The sequence below is a fragment of the Akebia trifoliata genome, chromosome 8 (assembly GCF_017979445.1).
Source record: "Akebia trifoliata isolate Shusen 1 chromosome 8, ASM1797944v1, whole genome shotgun sequence".
Lineage (NCBI taxonomy): Eukaryota > Viridiplantae > Streptophyta > Magnoliopsida > Ranunculales > Lardizabalaceae > Akebia > Akebia trifoliata.
Window position 1 is genome coordinate 42,698,569 of NC_141382.1, and position 23,805 is coordinate 42,722,373.

The following is a 23,805-nucleotide window of genomic DNA, read 5'->3' on the forward strand; positions in this document are numbered from 1 at the left end:
CATCGTCATGTATGGTATGTGTATGTGCATAGTGTGTACATTATGATGAATGAGATGAAGTGAGTTTTAAAGGACTTCAACCTCTATCTTTTTTATCACACCGTCTTGACCATTACATGCCCAAGGTTGAGGTCCAACTTACTGGTAATGAGAGATGGCATTTCAAACCATATTAGGATTTTTAAAAAAAATAAAAGACAGATATTGAAAGAGGTAGAAGAGGAAAATACAAAAACTTTAAAAACAAACTATCCTAAACCCACATAAGAAGCTTGTTCTCTTATTTTCCTTCTTCTTAGGTCGTGAGGAAATATTTTGAGATAAACGTTAAGTAAGAGAGATGAGAGAGAGTATAAATGGGAGAGGGGCTTATTTGAGTAGAGAAAGGACCTAGAGCATGGGTTTTTTTTCTTTTTTCAAAGAAGGCATATATATCTATATATATATATGGGAAATGTTCAGCACCCTAAGTTTTACCACACACTTTAACAAACGTTTTTTGTCCTACATGGGTTAGAAGTTTTGGAATGGGCTGATTTTTGGTGAGGATGATCTCTATGATTAGAAGATCATCCTCCCCAAAAATCAGCCCATTCTGAAATGTTTAGCCCCATATTTACACGTTGAAAAATCGTGGACCGTCCATTTTTTGTAAACCATTTTTGATGGGGTTAGAAGTTTTGGAATGAGCTGATTTTTGGTGAGGATGATCTCCTCACCATAGAGATCATCCTCACCAAAAATCAGCCCATTCCAAAACTTCTAACCCATGTAAGACAAAACACGTTTGTTAAAATGTGTGGTAAAGCTTAGGGTGCTGAACGGGACCCTATATATATATATATATATATGGGAGCGGTTCGGCAGCCCTAAAGTTTGCCAAGTTTGGTGCCAAACATTTTTTGTAAATCACTTTTTATGGGGTTAGAAGTTTTGGAATAGGCTGATTTTTTGTGAGGATGATCTCTATGGTGAATAGATCATCCTCACAAAAAATCAGCTCATTTTGAAACTTCTAAGCCTAATTTACAAATTGAAGAATCGTGGACCGTCCAATTTTGTAAATCACTTTTGATGGGGTTAGAAGTTTTAGAATAAGCTGATTTTTGGTGAGGATGATCTCCTCGTCATAGAGATCATCCTCACAAAAAATCAGCTCATTCCAAAGCTTCTAACCCATATTTTGAAAAATGTTTGGCACCAAACTTGGCAAACTTTAGGGCTGTTGAACCGTCCCCTATATATATATATATATATATATATATATATATATATATATATATATATATATATATATATATATATATGGGAAATGTTCAGCACCCTAAGTTTTACCACACACTTTAACAAACGTTTTTTGTCCTACATGGGTTAGAAGTTTTGGAATGAGCTGATTTTTGGTGAGGATGATCTCTATGATTAGAAGATCATCCTCCCCAAAAATCAGCCCATTCCGAAATGTTTAGCCCCATGTTTACACGTTGAAAAATCGTGGACCGTCCATTTTTTGTAAATCAATTTTGATGGGGTTAGAAGTTTTGGAATGAGCTGATTTTTGGTGAGGATGATCTCCTCACCATAGAGATCATCCTCACCAAAAATCAGCTCATTCCGAAACTTTTAACCCATGTAAAACAAAACGCGTTTGTTAAAGTGTGTGGTAAAACTTAGGGTGCCGAACGGGACCCATATATATATATATATATATATATATATATTTCTTTACATTAATGACATCAAATTACTGAATGTTGAAGTAGGCCTGGATATATATATATATATAAAGTTTAACAAGTTTTGTGCCAAGTTTTTATGGCCGTTCGATCAAAACGCATCCAACGGTTTAGCAGGATTTTTACGGTTTTAAAAGAAAAGAGTATTTAATTACAACCGGCTCCCTGTAAAGTTTTAAGTTTTTGTTTTAAATCCCTCAATGTAAAACAAAGCCCTCTCTTCTTCGAAGGTCTCTCCTCTCCCTGTAACCTAAACAGACAGACTCTCTCTCTCTCTCTCTCTCGTTACAACTCGAAAGACCACTCCCATCTCTCTCTCTCAAGATCTGGTTCGAACGACCGTTTATTCAAAATTTTCGAAACCTTCGTCAGAGAGAACGACCGAACAGTTCTCTCACCGTTGCCATCAATCTCTCTCAACCCTCTCTCACCATCGCCGTTGCCATCAATCTCTCTCAAGTTCGATCGAAAGAGTAATTCTTTCACTCTCGAGTCTTACGAAAATCGATTGGTATTTTTTTCTTCTATTTTTTTGTAGTTGTTGAACTTGAAACTTAAATGATTTGGGTTTTTTTTTTTTTTTTTAAACTTAAACGATTTGTTACAGAATCCCGCTTGTTATCGTTTTTTTTTTTTTTTTTCTTCTGTTGATCTCAAGAACAAGATAGGGTTTTTTAAGAAGGTTAAATATGATGGGTTTTGAAGATGATGTTTAATCCCAAATCAAGTCTTACAAAAATTAATTGGGTTTTTTTATTTATTTATGTTTGTTTGTTGATTGTAGAACTTGAAATTCTTATCAACTTGTATTGAAGCAACCACTTTCACCACCATTAACCTGTTGATATTATATATGCACATTGAAGGAAAATTGATTTTTTTTTGTTTTGTTTTGTTTTTTGTTTGTTGATTGTAGAACTTGAAAGATAATGTGGATTGGTTTATTATTTTTCTGGTTTTTTTTTTTTTTTTTTTTTTTCTGTTGATCTTAAGATAGGTATTGAGTGCTCGATTCTTAGCAAAATAATTAGGAATTCGATATTATAACAAATTCTAGTCATCAATCTTGAGTGGTTCAAACTGATTCTGTTTTGAGAATCTCTAGAGCTTTTGAAGAGTGGAAAAGAGGGAATAACAACTTGTACACATTAGTGGATTGAAAAAGAAAGAAAATACTGCTATGGAACATTGCTTGGTTTCAAAGGGAATTGTTGCCTAGGATTTCTTGAATTTTATTTGAAGCCCACATAACAAAATTCACAATTTACCTTCTTCAGTGTAAGATTCATGATTCTTATGGTTAATAGTATTACTCGAATGGTTTAGATGGCAATGGGAATGCATTTGCAGGTATCATATTGAGACCATCTTCTTTCTAGTGAGGCTAGTGTAGATCCTTCGTCTGGTTTGCCACAATATGAATTTAATACTCTAAATATATGAATACGTGAGATGCTAAAAGTGATTATACTTGATTTTGGATGTTAGATATATTGTGTAATTGTGGATGGGTTTTTTTTCTTTTAGTTTCTTCTTCTTTCTTTGTTGTGGGGTTGTTTCAGTGGTTCTATTAGATTTTTTTTAAACCATGGGAGGTTAAATAATATAGAATAATATATGGATTGCATAGGTGTTTGTTTTCTGTTATATAGATGAAACTATATAATTAACAAATTTCAATGGAGCTTATGAAATTTGGTCGAGTATGATTAACATTAATTTTCTGGATTTTATAGTCTACCAAATCAAAATTTCTAACCTATTAAGTAGATTTCAGAAAATAACATAACCCACTTATTTATTTGACATGCTCTGAGTTTGATAGAAAATTTGAATCTTTGAAGTATGAATGATCATTAGAACTTTGAGGTTTCCTGTCCAAAGCATATAACATTCATGGATTATTGCTTCTACTAAGGTCTGGGTGAAAGATTTGAGTATCACCTAAATGCAGGGACTCTCAAAGTGCAGTTGCAAAAGTTCCTGTTGTGTTTTACTTCTTTTGTTAGTGGGCTGCCTATCTTGCTTGGTATCTAGGCAAATTTCTGTCTTTTTTGTTGGTAGTTATGTCCTTGGGTCTGTGGAGCCCATATCAAGATGAGTCTAGGGATGAGACTTTTAATGGAGATCATCCTCACAAAATTCAAACTTTTGAGACTATGGAAATTCGAGGGGATAAGATATGGGCTCATTTTATCGTTGAGGTAAGAATCAAGGGAAACCCCTAAAGAATGCTGAATTTATGACGACGACTTGTTGTTGTATCTTTGTTTCTTAATCAGAAAACTAATTTTACTTATGATACAGGCAAACATGGATATAACCAGAATGTATATATTTCTTTCCCTAGTCCAGCTTCTACAACAAACGACAACGAGTGGGATCAGTTCTTGTAGTCAACCAAGTAATGATGTTGGCAGTGGGGTTCCACCATTTAGAAATTACAAGTCGTCTTGTAGAATGATGGGGAGGGTTAGGTGTTCACATAATTAGGAATATGAACATTGGATTGCTAGGGAAATGGCTGTAGAGGTTTGGATTGAACGGGAAAGTTTGTCGAATTGTGTGATCAGGGCTAAGTGTGGAAAAGAGGAGTTCGGGTGGGATTGGAGGAGGAGTGGAAGGAATGTAAACCAAACAGCCTTCCCGGGCTACAAAAAATGCATGTGAAGGTAGGTGATACAGTGAAAATTATCTCTGGTCACGAAAAGGGTGAAATTGGAGAAATCATCAGGATTTTCAAGCACAACAGCAAAGAAATTGTGAAAGAAATGAGCTTAAAGACGAAGCACATGAAGAGCAGATTGTTAAGGTTAGTTTTTTGTTTTTTTTTTTCGTCATAGTATGCACATCATTCATTACATATTCTTTATTTAACGAATTTTCGTAATGATATATCTAAACTTTTTTTCAATTCGGCTTTATAGGTTGAAGCACTGATTCACAGCTCGAATGTGATGCTCTACTCAAAAGAAAAGGAAGTAGCAAGCCGAGTGGATCATAAAATCCTTGAAGATGGAAGTTGGGTACGTTACCTAATGAAAACTGGGGAAATAATTGACAGCAGTGAGAATTGGAAGAGAATGACCAAAGAGACAAAGGAAGCAGAGATGGCTAATTCCTCTTAAGACTCGTTGTAGACTTTCTTTGTGCATGTAGCTACTTACTGGATAACATGTATTTCATTCTCTTCTTGTTCTTGTGTTTTTGGGTTCAAATTCTTTTGGCATCGTGTCTGCCATTTTGTACTCATTTTCTCATCTGTTGTAGATTTTCTATGTGCATTTAGATGCATGGCCCTGTTGTTTTTTTGGTAGTACGAGCTCAAAAGTCTCAAACATGTATGCTTCCCAATCTTTGGGGTAACAATTAGACATGTTCTAAAGCTCCAAGTTTCTCAATATCTAGGATTATATATGTGGAATTCCTACAATTTTTCCTGGGCTATATGGTATATGTAGCCATTAGCCAATATAATCTTTCAAAAATATGAATCCAAGTCTAGGTAAAGGGATTCTATTGTTTTTGAAATTCGAATAATGCAACAATTAGATTGTTGGAGCTTTCGTGTCATTGGTCAAGTATTTATAATTTTAACCATAAATATTTTTTCTAGAGCAATATGAGCAGATGAGGCATGGAGATCAATTTGAAATTAGAACCACACTTAGGAATTTATTACTTAGGCCGTATTCACCACCCCTAACAAGTTAAAATAATCAATTTTAAAAGAAGTTATTATCAACCTCATTCAAATATTCAATATCTCAATAAAAATTATATTTTATAAGATATTTGACCAAATTATTTTACCTCTCATGTGTTACATGCGCTGCATCTAGATTTTTTTTTCAAACTTATAAATCATCACTTTCAAGTGCCACAAAGTCTAGCTTGCATAACAACTAATACTAAGAGTGACTCCAACATAAATAGTCATACTAAGTGCAACTGCAACGCACTTGAGTTCTCGCTTTATATTCGAGTTCTCGCTTTATATTCTCTCCTAACAACTGTTATACCACATCAAAACCCTCCAAAAACACTTCAACAACATACTCGAGCCCTGACTCTTTACTTCACAATTTTCTAGAGAGAGCATGAGAGGCAAAAGAAGAGAATATATTTCTCTCTCTACTTGTTAACAGTAAAAAATGATGGCAATTGTAACACATCTTACTGTAATTGAATTTGTGAAATGGTCTTGCTAATAAGTTGAAGTGAAGATCTCTTAAATAGGCAAAAAGAAACTCCACAATAAAATGCCTAACAAAGATGCCCCCACTAATATGCTGCAAAGTAGAAATTGAAAGAGGAAGCAAAGCCCAAGTGCATTGGAGTTGCTCTAAAATACAGGTTTGATTTTTTCAATTAATTTGGATGAACTTTGGCCTGGTAGATACTTATTCCAAACTTTGATTTTAAATTGATGAAGCTAATCTCCAAAATCTAAATTCACATTTGGCCAAACAATTTCTAGAATCGACCTCACAAACTCATTTTATTTCTATTCTGATTCGATAGAATAAAAAATCCTACTAAAACAGTATCACTGTTTCAACTCAAACCTCATTCTACTTTAAACCAATTTTAGAGAATTGCGTGTATTATCTGTAATACAAACTAAAAACTATAAAATCAGAGTATGGGCAAAAACCAGATTCAACAAAATCCAAACCAAAAGTCTCCTTTGCTGAGATTCCCAAATTCAAACTTAAATCAAACAAATTATAAAGTAAATGCGAATGAACAATTTGCAACAACAAATGATAAAAAAAAAAACCCCAAATTCAAATTTTTTCTAATTCACAGAAATCATTCTATTTCATCCACCATCCCAATCTACATTGAAGAACAAAAAAACAGAACAAACCCTAAAAATAACCTAAAACTTAATTTATGACGAGGATTGTAATCTATAACCGTTCGTTTACTGCTTCATTGAACGGTAAGATCAGGGTGGAGACAAAATGGTTTCGAGAGTGTCTGAAGGCAGCGATGGCGAGAATCATTCGGTCGTTCGAAGACGGCGACATCGTTCGGTCGTTCGAAATGTAACTTGAGAGAGAGAGAGAGATGGGAGGGTTCGTTCCAACTGAAAGAGAGAGACGACGATGGCGACGGTGACGGCGAAGGCGACGGCGACAGCGAGAGTGCGTAAAGAAGACGAGGGGTCGTTCGAACGTGATCTCCATTCTATAACTTGAGAGTGAGAGAAAGAGAGGGAGAGTGAGAGAAAAGTGTAGAGAGGGATTTAAAATAAAATAAACAATTTTTACAGAGGGGGCCGTAACAAATTACGTTGTATTTTATTTTAAAACCGTAAAAATCCCGCTGAACCGTCGGATGCGCCTCGATCGAACGGCCGTAAAAACTTGACACTAAACTTGTTAAACTTTAGGGCCGCTGAACCGCTCCCATATATAAATATATCCGTATACACATAAAGCTACAATGTGTTTTTCTTATATGGGCAAAAAGGTTCGAAATGGGCTGATTTTTTGCAAGAATGATCTTTATGATAAGGAGATCATCTTTATAAAAAATCAGCCCATTCTGAAACTTCTAATCCCATGTTTACAAGTTGAAGTATAAACCACTTTTGATGGGGGCTTCCACCCCTTACATCTAAATTTTAAAAAAATCATTAAACTTGGAAGTATCTATATCATCCAATTGAGATCCAACAATGCACACATTTTCAAATAAATTTCTCCTTTGAAAAAAAAAAAAAAAAAATCTTTTGCTCGTATCCCTCTCTCCATGATATTCTTCATTTCCCTCAAGACTCATTTCATATATCCATCACAACCCAATCCACCCCTCCCCTCGACCGGCATCTATCAAATTTCAAGAATGTCAATTTAAACCGGACTTCAGATTTATTTTAATCAACCCCTCTCCCCTCGCCAATCACACACATAACCATTACATTACAACCACCAAGCACCACAATGACCACTACTTTTACCTAGTCGTTGTTACAATCGCCATCACCATGGCAAGTACATTCTGCAAATACGTAACAACTTACATTTTTTTTTTTTTTACTTAGTTGATTCACCGCTTTTCTAATCTGTTGGTCATTATTTGTAAAAGTGCTCAAGACTCTAACAGAGGTTTTCATAAGCCGATAAGCAGACAATATACAGAGAAGTATAATCTCTACAAATTAGGACAGCTCCTTAATTGATATAAGATATCAATATTCTTCTTTTCTTTTTCATATATATATATATATATTTTTACATTGTTTTTTTCTAGGATTAATTCCCACCAACATAAAGTACAGGTAAACATGACTGGTAAGTACATGATGATCAAAAGAGTAGTAAACCTTCCTTTTCTATACAAAAGAGATAAGAGTACTATTTTATGGTGGTGTTGGTGGTCTTGGTGAAGCTGTTGCAACCTAAGCTCCTGCAAGAACTTTTAACGGGGCTGGTTGATGCGGCGGGGGCTGCACTTGGGGCTCCCACACTTGACCGGCTTCTCACGGTGCTTGACATGCTCCTGTCCCTGAACTTTGAACCCTCTTTCTTTCGAGGTTTTCGATAAGCTCAAGTTCTGCATCAGTGCCGCAGGATCCGTCTCCAATCCTTTTTTTTTTCAAGAAACATAAACACAGGCAACCCATAAAAGATGTCATCTTCTACTGTCTACAACTAAATCCAAATGAGAGAAATGAACATATTCGATAATAAGGAAAAGCAAGTATTTTTTTTTTTACCATTTCGATGTTTCTCCTCAATATCTAAGAAGGTTGATTCATTTTCTTCTACTTTAGAAGACTGGACCAATTCCTCTAACTGGAATTCCAGATTGGGGAACTCTTCGTCAAAGTCAAACTCAAATGACTCAGGAAGCAAATTTGCAACGTCATTATTATTATAATCATCTTCGCTGAAGCCATAAAAAAGTTCTTCCTCTTCCTGATGCTGGTTGAGCCAATAGTCACGGAACCATGTCGAGGTCTTCACCAATTCCCACCATTCTGGTGAGAAATCCTCCACCTGACGAAAAACTGCAGGAACGAAAAGAGGTGCATCTGGATTTAGCGTAGATCTTCCTCCTGACACTACTGCCATTTCCTTGTTATTGATATCCGTCGTCAATGAAGTGAAAAATCCCTACACATACTCAGATGTTAAACAAGATCGATACAACTCAGGAAAAAAAATCTAATACCTACACAACATGCTAGTGAGAAGGATACAAAGTATATGGAATCAAAATCGTCTATTAAAGGTCAGGAGAAAATGTGCACCCTAGCAGACTTTTTGAATCATGAGTAGAGAACTCAACCAGTCTAGCTTCACAAGAAAATATGCAGCTACAATGCTATAGCACCATTTCCATTTATTTTATGTCCAAATCATGATCCTACTTGCTAAGTATGTGATTAATTCACATATAGGAAACATATTTTTTTAGATAAAGACCGAGAAAGGATCTCTCACTCTTCCCACAAAACAATATAAGAAATAATATATATAGGGTGGCGATCAACAGCCAAAAATTTTCCTATATGGGTTAAAAGTTTCAGATTGAGCTGAGTTTTTGTGAGGATGATCTCTATGACAAGTGCCTTGGCTCCCTATCGTTGGCTATATATATATATATAATGCTGATGCACAGGTTTCATTGGGACGTTAGCAACTTCCACTACCTAAGGTTTTCCAAAAAAAGCACCTTAAAAAACATTTCTTGTTCTCTTTTAGTGTAAAAAAAAGTAAGGGTGTCATTGTCATTAGTTGGTGCAATGACATTTTTGCCAGTATCAAAAAACCTAAAAAAAGTTACGAGAATTCCATTGCATAATGTCAAAGAAACCATTACTTTTTTTGTACTAAAAGACAATTATAAATACTTTTTGGGAGCGATTTTGAAAAATACAAGTTGTGGAGCCACTGGTGGGTGCTATCATCCACACAAAGTTTTGGACGTCAACATTCCTTTATTATACTAGTAACATGCATGTGGATGTATTTAATATAAAAAATACAAATAAGCTTTACTATTATTATATGAAAGAAGACGGAGTAGAAGTGGTTCGACACCAAAATTTGAGTGGCCATAAATGCCCCTACTTTTATATTTAAAATTAATATAATCAGGGTCATTTTGGTAGAAACAACTAAGAAAACTGCAACCTACGACGATATGCTTAGTTTTCAAAATTACACAAATATCCTTCTTTTTTCTATGTACTCTTCAAAAAACCTTTAATAAATTACAAATAAGCCCTTCTAAAACATGTGCGTTTGCACATGCCACCTTCCTGTATTTTTAATATAAAAAAAATTTTCAGAAAAGAATGAGTGAATATTAATATGATTATTAAATCCTAAGAGACTGAAAATAGATAAATTAATATGAAAACAAGTAGTAATAGCTAACCAAATGTTTATCAAAGAGAAGATGTAGTGATGTACGTTCTTAATAAGCTGCAGGCTGCAGCCAGAGCATTACCGTAAGGTGCTATTGCACCAAAAAAACTTGTATTGATTGGGTTTTTTTATCGTGAGTAAAATATGTGGACAATGGAAGGTACAGGTAAGAGCAACAGGGTGTCTAAACTTTAGTCAACAAACAAACCCAGGCATGGACTTGTTAAAAGTAGGGTTTCCCTAGACTACCTCTTTTTGTCCAAAAATATAAATACAGACTCCGAAAATTTACGCTATTTTGATATGGTTTCTAGGGACAAATTCTAAGTTAGCTTCACTTCTGTGTTCATTAGATTTTTATGGGAAGGTTCAACACGTTGCATTTGCGATACACATATTTACTTCGATGGAGGCGCATGGTATCAGACCCACTTATACTATTTTCAACTCTTTGATCTCTACTTGCATGTCTTCAGGTTATGTCACAACAGCCCTTAGCTTGTTCGAGATAACGGAAAGATCTGAGGATTGTACACCAAATTCAGTAACTTATAATGCCTTCATACCCATGTACTCGAAATTAGGAGATGGTAAAGCTATGCACTCTTGGTAATCAGTGACTAAGAAAGTTGGGTTTTCTCCCAACGTTCAAGCCTATGAATCCCTAATTGCAGGCTCAATCAGATCAAAAGAATTTGATATTTGCTAATAGATTTTATGAAGAAATGATGTTGTCAGGGTTCACACTGAGTTGTGGGTCACACAAACTTCCTAGATCAAGGTATGATTTACTGGTCCAACTCATTATGAATTGCTCATCGGTCACTATAAAAACTAAATCACTAATTACCACTGAGGGCAAAGCTGAAATCAAATCCAAAAATATCTCAATCACAGGACTGGGTGTTGAACCCAATGTTTACCCCAAGCTCAATAGGTACAACTCTCACAATAAGAATCCAAATCCTAGCCAAAAAACACAATTGAGACCCCAAAAACTCTTAGTAACAATACTTGTTACTGCCACAATTCAAATCTCGATGAACCTTGGTTCAAAAGCTCAGCATGCAATGATTTGAGCAATAAAAAGGGTAACTACAGCACAACCTATAAATCTAGCTGCAGAAGTTAAATTTAAATTCAAATCCCAAAACTGAAGTTTCAAACTGCCATCTACAAGTTTTTTGGATCCAAATTCACTGGATGAAACCCTATCACAAAAACCCAATTCAACCATAAGAAAATTCTCCCAACAGTCCCTTCTAATTAAAATCAGGAAAACACAATTTCGAACTCCTTTCACGTCCAATTCATGTAATAAGACATCCCTAATCCCAAAACTTATAAAACTCAACATCCATTTGAAATCTCCCCAAATCCCAATCTGAAAATTCAAATTCTACTTGGTCAACCACTTCTAAGGAGCCAAAAAAACATGGGACATATCGAACCCATGATGCATCTTCAATAGATGCAGCCTGTTTCTTCACCTCAATTTCAATCCTCAAATTCTAAAAATTGAGCAACCAACAAAAAATGTGGCTTTCATTTAAAGCCATCGCATTTAAACGAGGGTTTTATAAAGTGACGCCACACGAGGGTTATTTGAATTTATAAATGAAGGCTTTAAACCTATATAAAAAGAAAATTGGTTTCGTCCACCTTTTTGTTGTTTGGTGCTACCCATCATATACTATATAGTGACGCCAAATCACTTATGTTTTTACTATTATAATTGAGAAGAATCTGGATAAGTAAGATGTCTCATTCCTATGACTACGTGCCACATTTTAGTAGGAGTTTAAAACACATCGGACTTCTAACCAAGCCGTTTTCTTCATTGCACGCGACCCGATGTGTTTATTCTCCAACCAAAATGTGCCAAGTAACCCCCTAATGTTCTTAGAGGGACAAATCACTCTTGATCGTGACTCACGAGAGAAGGTTGGAGAAGTGGTCCAACACCAAAATTTAGAATCCCAAAAATGCTCCCACCTTTACATTTAAACTTAATACTATTAAGGTCATTTTGTCAATAATCAATAAAATTACAATCCCATATCCCAAAAATTAAGTTAGCAATTTTTTAAATTACAAAAACATGCCTTTTTTTCAATAATAATCAATAAAATTACAATCCCATATCCCTAAAATCACGTTAACAATTTTTTAAATTACAAAAACATCCATTTTTCAATAATAATCAATAAAATTACAATTTCATATCTCTAAAATCATGTTAGTAAGTTTTTTAAATTCCAAATACATCATTTTTTTCTTTTTATCTTGAAACTCTTTCCATTAACATTATTATTAATAATTAACAAAAAGACCCTTATAATACCTTTAGCATTTAATAAAATAAAATAAATTGAGTCAATTTATTATACTACTGAAATAATAGTGTTTTGACTCTTTAATGCAAATGCATATGCATTATAAGGGTCGTTTGTAATTAATAATATTAATTAAAGGAATTTTAAGATAAATAGAAAAAGAGGTGTTTTATAATTTAAAAACTTACTAACGTGATTTTAAGGATATGGGAATAATGAGATTGTAATTTATTGATTATTGATAAAAATGACCCTGATAATATAAAGTTTAAATGTAAAGGTGGGGGCATTTTTTGGATTCCAAATTTTTGGGATCTACTTACTAACGTGACTTTAGGGATATGAGATTGTAATTTTGGTGCCCCGTTTTCTTCATTGCACACTCGATGTGTTTAATCTCCAACCAAAATGTGTCACGTAGACACCGTTCCTATTTTATAGGAACGTGATACCTTACTTATCATGATTATTCTCATTATAGTAGTAAAGGCATGGTGATATGACATCACTATATAATATATGATATAACAACACTAAACGACAGAAAAGGCAGATGAAACCAATATGCTTTTTATATAGGTAGAGGATTAGTAAATATGATGGCAAGGTTTTGATCCAAGTTGTGTGATATTGCTCCACTCAGATTTTACCACCTCAGCAAGGTGGCACATTCAAATTAGTGATAGTATATTAATTTCCTTCCATCTAAATACAAGATTTTCAAATATGGAAGATTTCATATCCGATAAGACATTTATACCATAATCATCCTCTTTGTCTTCAATAGTCCCATTGCCCATTTCCTTCCATACCACCCAACCTCTATGATTGAAAGCATTTTACGTAAGCATGAAGGCAAGGTTCTAATCCTAGATGTGTGGTATTACTACAATTAGATTTTACCATCTCAGCAAGGTGGCACATTCAAATTAGGCCAGTCAATGGATGTTCGAAAATCTAAATTTGATTCGAATTCGTATTCGAAATTTCAGATATTATCCGAATATTTCGGATATCGGATTTGAATCCGGATAACATGTTAGGATTCGAATACATTTTGAATACGGATTCGGATGTTGGTAAATTCGAATTCGATAAAATCAAATTCGATTTAATATATTATATATTATTAATAATTCGTTATTAATTATTTATAAAAATATTATTATTATTATTTTCTTTTATAATTTCTCTACTCTATACCACAACCTGGGAAGGGGAAGGGGAAGGGGAAGAGGACCATGGACCATGGAGCTTGGCTGTTAGCTAAGGTTTGTGAGGACGACAAAGCCAACAAATTTGATGATTTCGATCATCTTCTCCGGCAATATTTCAGGTTTTCTCTCTTTCTCTCTCTCTCTCAAACACACACACACACACACACACACAAAGATTTCATCTCTCTTACCTTCAACCCAAGTCAAAAATCCCTCATTTTCAACCTCACTTTGAACTTTTGCAAGAAAATCAAAAAACAAGGGCTCGCACGAAAAAAAAAATGTCACTTGTCGGCTTCCCTGATGACGGTCCTAATTTCAAGAGCAAGAAAGTGGCGTACCTATGCAAGAAGTTCAAGATAAATCATCGATTTTCCGCACCTTATTATCCCCCGGCCAAGCAGAAGCCACGAAGAAAACATTAAGAAAGTCGGAAGACGATTGATTCTGGGCGTGACTGGCATGAGAAGCTCCCGTTCGCGCTCTGGGCCTATCGAACGTCTATTCCTACCAATGCAACGCCCTTTGAATTCGTTTATGGAATGGAGGCTGTCCTCCCCATTGAAATCGAGATCCCATCTCTTAGGATTTCCCTTGAGGGGCAGCTTCCCGAGGAGGAACGGCATAGAGAGCACCCTCTCATCTTCCTAACAATGCAACACCTTTTGAATTCGTTTATGGAATGGAGGCTGTCCTCCCTATTGAAATCAAGATCCCATCTCTTAGAATTTCCCTTAAGGGGAAGCTTCCCGAGGAGGAACGGCGTAGAGAGCACCCTCTCGTCTTCAACCTCACCTTGATCCAAACCCTCTCATCTTCAACCTCATCTTGATCCTTTGCAAGAAAACCTAGAAACCCTCTCATTTTCAACCTCACCTTGATCCTTTTGCAAGAAAACCCAAAAAATCCTTTCATCTTCAACTTCACCTTGACCAACCCTTGATTAACTTTAAGGTTGAAGCTGATTGGTTTTGAATGTGAAAATTAGGGGTTGAAGATGTGTGATGTTGAAGGAAAAAAATTAGTTTTTTTTTTTTACAAACAGAATTGTGGAAGACGAAGATATCATAATCGAATCGAATTTTATCCGATAAGTCAATCGGATTTGAATTCGGATGTGTGTTCCCAACATCCGTCTGATTTCGGATCTGAATTCGGATGTTGAAAAAATATTTTAGATTCGAATTCGAATATACCTATATTTGATTCGATAAACATCCGTTTACAGCCCTAATTCAAATCAGTGATATTTATACCACATCATTCTCCTTGCCTTCAATTGTTCCATTGCCCATTTCCATCCAAACCACCCAACAAAACATGAAGTGGATTAATGCCCATAAAGACTTTCCTTTATGATTGAAAGCATTTTATGTAAGCATGAAGACAGGGTTTTGATACTAGTTGTGTGGTATTACTCCACTCAGACTTTACCACCTTAGCAAGGTGGTGGTGGCACATTCAACGATAATATATTAATTTCCCTCCATCTAAATACAAGATTTTCAAATATGGAAGAAGTGAAGCTTTTACATCCAATAAGACATTTGTACCACATCATCCTCATTGCCTTCAATAGTCCCATTGTTCATTTCCTTCCAAACCACCCAAAAAAACATGAAAGGGATTTATGCCCATAAAGATTTCCCTTTGTGATTGAATTTATTCACTAACCAATAACTATTTCGTTGAGCGATATAAGAAATGACCACAATGTCCACAAAACACCTAATATTACAATATTCCACTCCAAATCCTCTATAGTAAAGCTTGTGGAGAAAAAAAAATGAAATCCATATACATGTTTTGTATGAATGTGTGTATAGTATGGTTGAAAGGTAGTCTAAAAGTCAGAATAACTCTAATCTCCTCAGGCTCAAAATGACCCATTCCCCTTCATTTCAACTCCCATATCAACATTACATTCTTCATCATCCCCCCCCCCCCCCACACCAAAATTTTGTCCATATGTTGGATTTTGAAACAATTGGTACTTGAAATTTCCCTGTATCCACATTTTGTTGGACCAGTGAAGAAGATGGGTGAGTGGCCAAACCAGCCAAGTTAACCAGTGAAATAAGCTGATGTCATTAACTTAGTTTAAAAAGATTAATGTTGGAGTGACCTCAGTGGGGGACACACGGGGGACATCTTGACGTGGTAGTGCACGCATGCCCATAGATGCGTTTTCTCCAAGATACGAGTAAAACGCATCTACGGACATGCGCGCGCCACCACATCAAGGTGTCCCCCGCTGAGGTCACTCCAACACAACTCTAAAAATAATTCTAATAAAAGTAATTTTTTTAATAAGAAATTCTAATAAAAGTAATAAAAATGAACAATTGAGAATGGACCTTCTCTTGGGTTGCTCACAAGTTGTAACCCTTTCACTTCTTGTGATAATTAAAGAGAACATAATAAAAGATATTTTTGTAATTTTAGAACACTAACAAACATGGTTATACGGATCGTGGGATTGTAATTTTATTTGTTTTTGACGAAAATAACCTTGATAATAAGGTCAAATGTAAATATGGGGGCAGTTTTTAGAGAAAAAATTTGATGTCGAATCATTCTTACTTGGCCTTCTATCATTCTAATAACAAAGATGAGAGAAAGCATAATAGGGAATTGTTGACACCAAAACTTTGAATTCCAAAAGTAATTCATATTACATTTAAACTTATTAATTATCAAGGTCTTTTTTGTCAAAACAAATAAAATTACAATCCCACCATACCTATAATCATGCTAGTTAACTTTATAAAACTACAAAAAACATCATTTTATTATTATAATAAGAAAAGGATCTGATTTACGCCTTAATTAATATTTTAAATTGCTAAAATACCCTTGCCCTGTAATCCTCTACTTATGTAAAAAGCAAATTGCTTTCGTCTGCATTTTTGTTATTAGTGTTGCCACATCATATACTTGATTCCACATCATCTATGTCTTTACCACTATAATGAGAACAATTAGGATAAATGAGTCCTATAGGAACGACACATTTTAATAGGATTATAAAACACATCGGACACCAAACTAAGTTGTTTTCTTCCTTACATGCAACCCGATATTTTTATCTCCAACCAAAATGTGCCACATAGAAACCTTATGTGGTTTAAATGAACGAAACACCACTCTAAATCGCGACTCATTTGAGAAAGCTGATGGAAGTGATTTGACACCATAATTTGGAATCCCAAAAAAAAACCCCAGCTTTACATTTGAACCTAACACTATCAGGGAAATTTTTATCAATAATTAATAAAATTGCAATCTCATTATTTTAATATCCCAAAAATCACGTTAGTAATTTTTTTAAATTATAAAAACATCCATTTTCTTATCTATATCTTCAATTAATATCAATAATTACAAAAAGATCCATTATAATACATGTGCATTTGCACATGCCATGTCCTAGTATATTAAATAATAAGTAAAATATATATAAAACTAAATCATCTATTTGAACAGTAATAAATACTAATGCAGTATATTATGGAATATCGTATGATATGTACACAAATGAATACACATATTTGATCTGGGGTACCTTCTGGAGCGTAATTTTCTAAGTCCTTATCATATAAATAATCTCTGATAATATAAGATACAAGGAGAACACAAAACCACACAAGGATGATGGCTTTTGATACCAAATAGAAACCTAAGCATAAGAAAAGAATTACAGATTTGCAACTTCCAATACAAACAATTTCATCAACCGATATCAAATAACCATTAGATCTAAAAGTAATACTTGAAATTGAAGTTCCACATGATCTAACTCTCACATGGATCATAAATTTTAGAAATTTAAAAGAAGCAACTTTATCATTAATAATCAACGAACAATTAGATTGCGGATTTCTTTTAAAAATCAACGCTTTATCAATTTTATCAAACAGATACCAAATAACCATTTAAACTGTAGATCTTAATATTAAATTTATTTATGATAAAATAATCAAAACCAGCAATTTCATCATCAATTATCACAAAAATTCAACTGAAAATCATAGCTTCTAAGATCTAAAATCACCAAATCAAAGCTTTTCCCCACCAAAATTCTTAAACGGATCTAGTTTCAATCCACGAATTTACAACTAACGTTAAATTCCTTACAAGATCGAAAGTAATTTCATAAAAGAAACTATTTAAGTTCTTCGCTGATCTTCAGGACCAGAAGATCAAAAGATCAGATCAGCGAAAAACTTCTTTCCAATCCAAGATCACGGATCTAAAGCGATCATGAAAAATTAAAAATATAAAAGAGAGAAGATTGAATTAATGCTGATCAGAACTGTAAAATCGACCCAAACAAATAAAAAAATCCTTCTAGAAGATGAAGATTTTAATTTTACCTTTTGAAGATCACCGCGACAAAGAACTATATCTTGGAGATTTCAGACACTAAACAAACTCTTGATGCGTTCTCGGGTCCAAACTCCTAAAAGCGTATTTATAGGCGAATGAACCTCGTTTTGCTTCGTCATCCGAACCAGAGCTATGGGATCACTTAACGTTTGGTTCGGTTGGACTGGCTACAGCCAGTCGTCAACGACTATAATACCGTGTGGGCCCCTACAGTGTGAGTGTGTTGCATTATACTTGGTTCTTGGAAACAACATAGAAATTCTGTTCAAATTTAGGTTGAAATTTGAAATGACGACACTCTTGAGGACTTCCTTCATACATCTAATATCTTTAGTTAATTAGCAATCTTACTAAATGATCTTGATGAGAGATATTGAATGGCTAAGGTTAGAAATTTCGAAATGATCTGATTTTTTGTGAGTATGATCTTTAGTAAAAATTTTAGTCTACATATTGAAAAATGTTTAGCATAATGTTTGACTCTCTTTCGGACCTTCGAACACTTATCATATATGGGGAATGCTAACATCCAATATATAATGGGGACGTTAACATTCTCAAATAATTTTTTTCTAATAATACCTCTATCCATTTTGTTTCTTAATAAATAAATAAAAAGGGTATGTTGGACTTTTATACAATAAATACTTGTTTGCATTGATCATCAAAATATTTATTGCATTTAAAAAAAAAATCTAAATACTAAACGCCTTTAGTAATATTTATTATGTAAAAGACATGAATTATTTATGTAAATAAGTATTTATTATATAAAAAGATTAATATACCCTTATCTTTTTCACTAAAAGGTAAAAATAACTAGAGATATTATTTAAAAAAAAATGTGTTGGAGAATACTAACGTCCCTATGAGATCTTGGATGTTAGGTTTTGTTGATGCGTGTTCAAAGGACATAATTTAAGTACAATAAATAAATTTTGAAAATCGGAATATGAGGGTATTTTGATATAAAAATAATAATATTTTTAAGGTTGTAGATACATGATTTTCGAATCTGAAGATCACCTCTACGGGGATTTGGAGTCATTACCATTTTTTATTATAAAAATGTGTAAATGGTCATCCGAAAAGTATTTTTTTGAAAAAAAAATGATTGTTTTGGTATCATAATAACTCTCGTACAGATAAAGTACGGGATTACCTAAGATCTAAATAATAGTTCTGTCAGAGATAAGGGAAGGTGTTAGGCACCATTTCTTTCCACCAAAAAGTGGTAACCTTAATAAACGTGATCATTTTTAGAGAAATAAAAGATAATAAGAAATTCGATTAACCTTCGGATGCGAGGGATTTTAATGTCAAGTTTGTCTTATGGGGATCATCTCATTGAGGGAGGTGATCACAACAATGCCATGCCTTAGATCACTGAGTTGAAAAAAGTGCTAGCTTTGTGGTCATGGGCCCATTCTCATTGAATGAGGAGGGGTCCAATCACTTTTAGCCTCAAAACAAGTTTTGTGTTATATGTTAATTATGTTTGAAGGTTTAAGACGATTTTCTTTTGAAAATGATTACAACCCTTACACTTTCAATCAAATCGAAGTTCAATCTACTAAAGGTAGAGGAGAATGAACATTACATCCCAGGGTTTTCTAAACAAAATTAAAAAAATGAGAGAGGGGGTAGAAGAGGAAAATGGAGAGGGGGTGCAATATGTGTGTCTCTAACCCACTTTGAGACTTGATCCTTTCTTTTTCTTCTTTTTTATTCTTAGGTCCTTAGTAGGGTTATATGAGTTTCTTTTTAGAGAAGACGAAGTTAACAAGAGATAAGGAGGGTTGAGTAGAGTGAAATTGTGAGATTTTTGAGTTTATTAGGACTTGAGAGCATGGGACTTTTTTGAGAAGGATGGAAGATTTTTATAGGTTTCTTGGGTTACTTTTAGGGTTAGAAATGTCAAAGGTGGAGGATTAAATGATAATGACCTAAAGTGTAGGCATTGAGGGTTTGTTATTTTAATATTAGGGAAGGGTATATGTGGAAGGTAGTGTAAATGGATCATTCTTGACCCAAGTGGGTTATATCTTTTAACCTATATAGATTGAGTGTTAGGTGGGGTTAATGGGTGTGAGTTTTAGTTAAAAGAATAGTTGTGTAAGAGAGGTAGTTGTGAATATTTTGTGATGGTGGAGAAGATGATGGCAAATGTCCAAAGGGGTATGGGGTGTGTATTAGGTGAGTTGATTAAGGAGAAAGGATGTGGGTTGGATTATTTTTGAAAGAAATATGGGGGTAGGTTATGACATGAGTAAGGGTTAGTTAGCTATTTGAGAATGAGGATGAGATTGAATATAAGAATTTGAGAGGTAAGTGGTGGTGATGATAAGTGTTCCCTTTGATAATCAAAGGTTGCATGAACCTTGATTGACTATGCTCATGGGTATGGGTATGGATAAGGATATGGATTTGAGTTTGGGCTTGATTAGATTTGATTTGAATAGACTTTTGACTTGGTGAGGGCTTAGATTTTAGGATTGGCTTGAGTTTAGGGTTGTGGTTAAAGTTGGGTTGCATTAACTTGGGTTAGGTTATGATATTGGTTAGGGTTAGGCTTGTTTTAGGATGAGGCTAAAATGAGATTTAGTGGATTGAAGATTGGTAGGCCTTTATATGGGCTTAGAACATGTCCGAGTTTGAGGTTAGAGGGGTGAACGATTGAGAAGGTGGTGGGCTTATTAAGGCCTTATTGTGAGTCCATGAGACCTTTATGTTTGATCAAAATGTCGATTTTCAGGAATTTGAGCTTTTAGGCCCATTGACGAATTTTGTTAGAAAAACGATTTTTTTTGTCCTTTTGAATGGGGACCCGTTCAAATTGGGGTGTCTACAAAGAATATTTTCTGTACAAAATCCAAATTTCAAAGTGTACTTATTGCACTTTAACGTGTACCCTAGGGGCACACGTTAACAAGACCCTATATATATTATTTTATTTCTTGGTGCTGCATTAAAAATTAACAATGGTGTGCCTTAGTTACCTTGATGTGGATTTTTGCCCTTTTGCTTTGTTTTATTCTCTGGGAATACACAGGTTTCGAGATCCATGCCATGAGTTGTCTATATTTTTATCCTCTTTTGTGCCCTCAATTTCTTAGTCCATGGCTTTCTATTAAAGGCACTTCAACCCTTATGTTAGGAAAAATGTATAACAAATTATTTTGAATAAGAATTGAATGCTTAACATCATGCATTCATCTTTTTTATTTATTTATTATAAACTCTTTGTTGTTGATCTTTATGAAAAGTCATCATTGAGATAGAATTTTATTGATTATGCTTCATTTTTCGTTATTTTTGTTTTCTTTGAGTTTTAAATTGACAATCTTTCTTTATTTAGACTAATATGAGTTTAACTAGACTTTTTTCTACATTTGCTTATGGATTTGTGGTTTGGTGACATACCTTGCGACGATTTTTTTTTGTATTCACCTCAACTCTATTATGGCATCAACATGTTGTTCACATCTCCTTGGACATTTTCATATATGGTTCTTAGGTCAATTATCGTGGGATCTTGAAATCTCTCAATGCACATGTTCCTTCGCAAAACTTTAACCTTTTGGACTACCTTTTCAACTTTTGAAGTGTCGCTCGTTTGCTCCATAATGAGCACTTCATTTTTGAGACATCTATGTCTAATTAACTGAATGATGGTCCCCATTCTCTATTCTATCTATTTCTCACAACTCATCAAACTCCATTTTCAATGAGGAAATCGAACGAGAAAGGAAATTTAAACCTTCATTGTCTTGTTTTTCCTCATCCTTCCTTCATTTAATTATTTCTTTCCTTGAGATAGTTGGATTATTGTATAACTAATTTGGAAGCAAAAGAAATAGAGATATTATTTTATTTTAAAATTTGTTTTTGAACATTTCTTTGATTTATTAATGTGTGATATTCTGAATCTTTATTAATAATGTAATCGAAATGATCTCTGGAATAACCAGAAGATCCTTTCAATTGGCTAGAATGTGTTACTTGCACAAAAATAGATCTTGTGGCTACAAGCATGACTCTTAGGTGACTACACTTATACCTATTGGTGAGTGATTTTGATTCATGGTAGATTGATCATGAATATTCAACAGCCAGTAAGGCTCTGTAAAATTGGAATACACACGTTTTGTTTATTTTCTCTTGTGAAAGATGAATGAATCGTATATTGTATATATAGATTACAAATTTAACAAGATTTGAATAAATATTCTAGATACATAAAATAAAAATATTAAATAACTAATCCTATATTTTTAATTAAAAATAAAGATTTACAATAAAGAAATAATAATTAAAAAATGTGTTACTTCAACTAAAGGAGGATTTGTTGGAGTTTTCAATGTAATCGAGAATTTGTAAGAGAGTGGAGGATTTTAGGAGAATCTCAACATATCTTTTAATCTCAACGTATCTCTATATCTTCTAATTTCAATGTATCTAGGAGATATGAGTCCTAATAGGTTCGTTCCAAGATTCTTCATGGGAAAGCACTCATTCCCCTGGATACATGATTTGAGTTCAAAATAATAGATTCACTTTATACTTCCTTTATGTTGAGATGGATGAGTAGGAAGATTAGATTTTTTTTATTTATTATAAAAATGAGAAATTTTAAAAATAATTAATCAATAAAATAGATAAAATGATAATAATAATATCCTAAAGAATGGAGGTATTGGATTGGAGCTTATGGGTATTGAAATGGATCCCCAAATGATCCACATATCACTTGTGAAATAAATTAAACCTAATAATGATCACCCACACAATTTGGCTAAAAAACAAGTGGGAATTCTGAAAAATATTCTCTTAAACATGTAAAAAATTCCATAGATATAAAATAGTTCTTACTATTTCATGATATAAATACTTTAATACTTTAAGAATCTAAATATGGATTTTTGACTGACCCATACCCGAACCCATTTTTGAACTCGAGGACCATCCAACAATTAGGAACCTGAGGAGAACATCATCCTCAGGAGAACAGCATGTTTTCTCTAATAATTCTCCACTAAGTTTTGTTGTCCGTAATGACAATGTCGTCATCTGTCCACGTTCGACACGTTCCGTTATGAGTCCTAGCCTCAGCTTCGGGAGACAACCTCACGTGGTTTGGTAGCCAGTAATTTGTAGGTCCTGCTTTAAAGTGTCGTTTTTCGCCGTCTATTACGGTCTACTCGAAAGTGACAATATTCTGTACTCCACGTAGTTTGTTAATTACACAACTCGCTGTCTCTTCTTCGTCCACTTTTCAAAATTTCTGAAAAAACCATAATAATGAAGTTGGGTAACTGCCAAACCATCCAATATGCACACCTAATTAAACTGAAAAAAATTAATTGATAGTAATTAGATCAATTATGATTAGTAAATAATATTATAAGAATAAAAAATGATTCTTTATTTATTTATTTATATTTTTTTTATATGAATAATGCTGTAGTGACCTTAAGATTGGACCTCACATCTCAAGCAAAATGTGAAAGTGGATAGAAATCATAAATACTTCACTCGAGATATGAGTAAAAAAGCATTATGATTCCCATCCGATTTCACATTAAGATGTGTGATATGAAGTCAATCTTGAGGTCACTCCAACATGACTCTTTTGATATCACATGTATCCCACACACATTGTAAGAGGACAAGTCCTTACATCTCATGTCTCAGTTTTACAACATATAATAAAATAAGTTAAGAGAAGTCGTCCGTTTTG

General features: G+C 34.0%; 1 protein-coding gene and 1 long non-coding RNA gene across 6 annotated transcripts; one reads left to right on the forward strand and one right to left on the reverse strand.

Moving 5' to 3' along the window:
• The first annotated feature begins 1,970 nt into the window (after positions 1 to 1,970).
• LOC147396949 (uncharacterized) lies at positions 1,971 to 5,120 on the forward strand. 5 transcript variants are annotated; one of them, XR_015181105.1, is made up of 4 exons: positions 1,971 to 2,244; positions 3,688 to 3,937; positions 4,041 to 4,545; positions 4,661 to 5,120. It is a non-coding gene; the product is annotated as an uncharacterized LOC147396949 (long non-coding RNA). The 5 variants fall into 5 exon arrangements; XR_015181106.1 differs by having other exon boundaries at positions 1,971 to 2,206; XR_015181103.1 differs by having other exon boundaries at positions 1,972 to 2,244; positions 3,665 to 3,937.
• A 1,274-nt stretch (positions 5,121 to 6,394) lies between these two features.
• On the reverse strand, positions 6,395 to 18,209 carry LOC147396950 (protein EARLY RESPONSIVE TO DEHYDRATION 15-like). The gene is made up of 3 exons (XM_086452288.1): positions 18,053 to 18,209; positions 8,464 to 8,863; positions 6,395 to 8,332 (listed from the first exon to the last, which is right to left on the reverse strand). The coding sequence occupies exons 2-3, from the start codon at positions 8,819 to 8,821 to the stop codon at positions 8,166 to 8,168; spliced, it is 525 nt and encodes a 174-aa protein (XP_086308414.1). The 5' UTR covers positions 8,822 to 8,863; positions 18,053 to 18,209; the 3' UTR covers positions 6,395 to 8,165.
• Positions 18,210 to 23,805: the final 5,596 nt, after the last annotated feature.

What these genes read in the sequence shown, in the direction of transcription:
- LOC147396950 (XM_086452288.1), bottom strand. Translation starts at nt 8,821, where the DNA reads ATGGCAGTAGTGTCAGGAGGAAGATCTACGCTAAATCCAGATGCACCT. An exon ending in TGAGGAGAAACATCGAAATG is followed by an intron (nt 8,333 to 8,463) that starts GTAAAAAAAAAA and finishes GAAAAAAAAAAG; the next exon opens with GATTGGAGACGGATCCTGCG.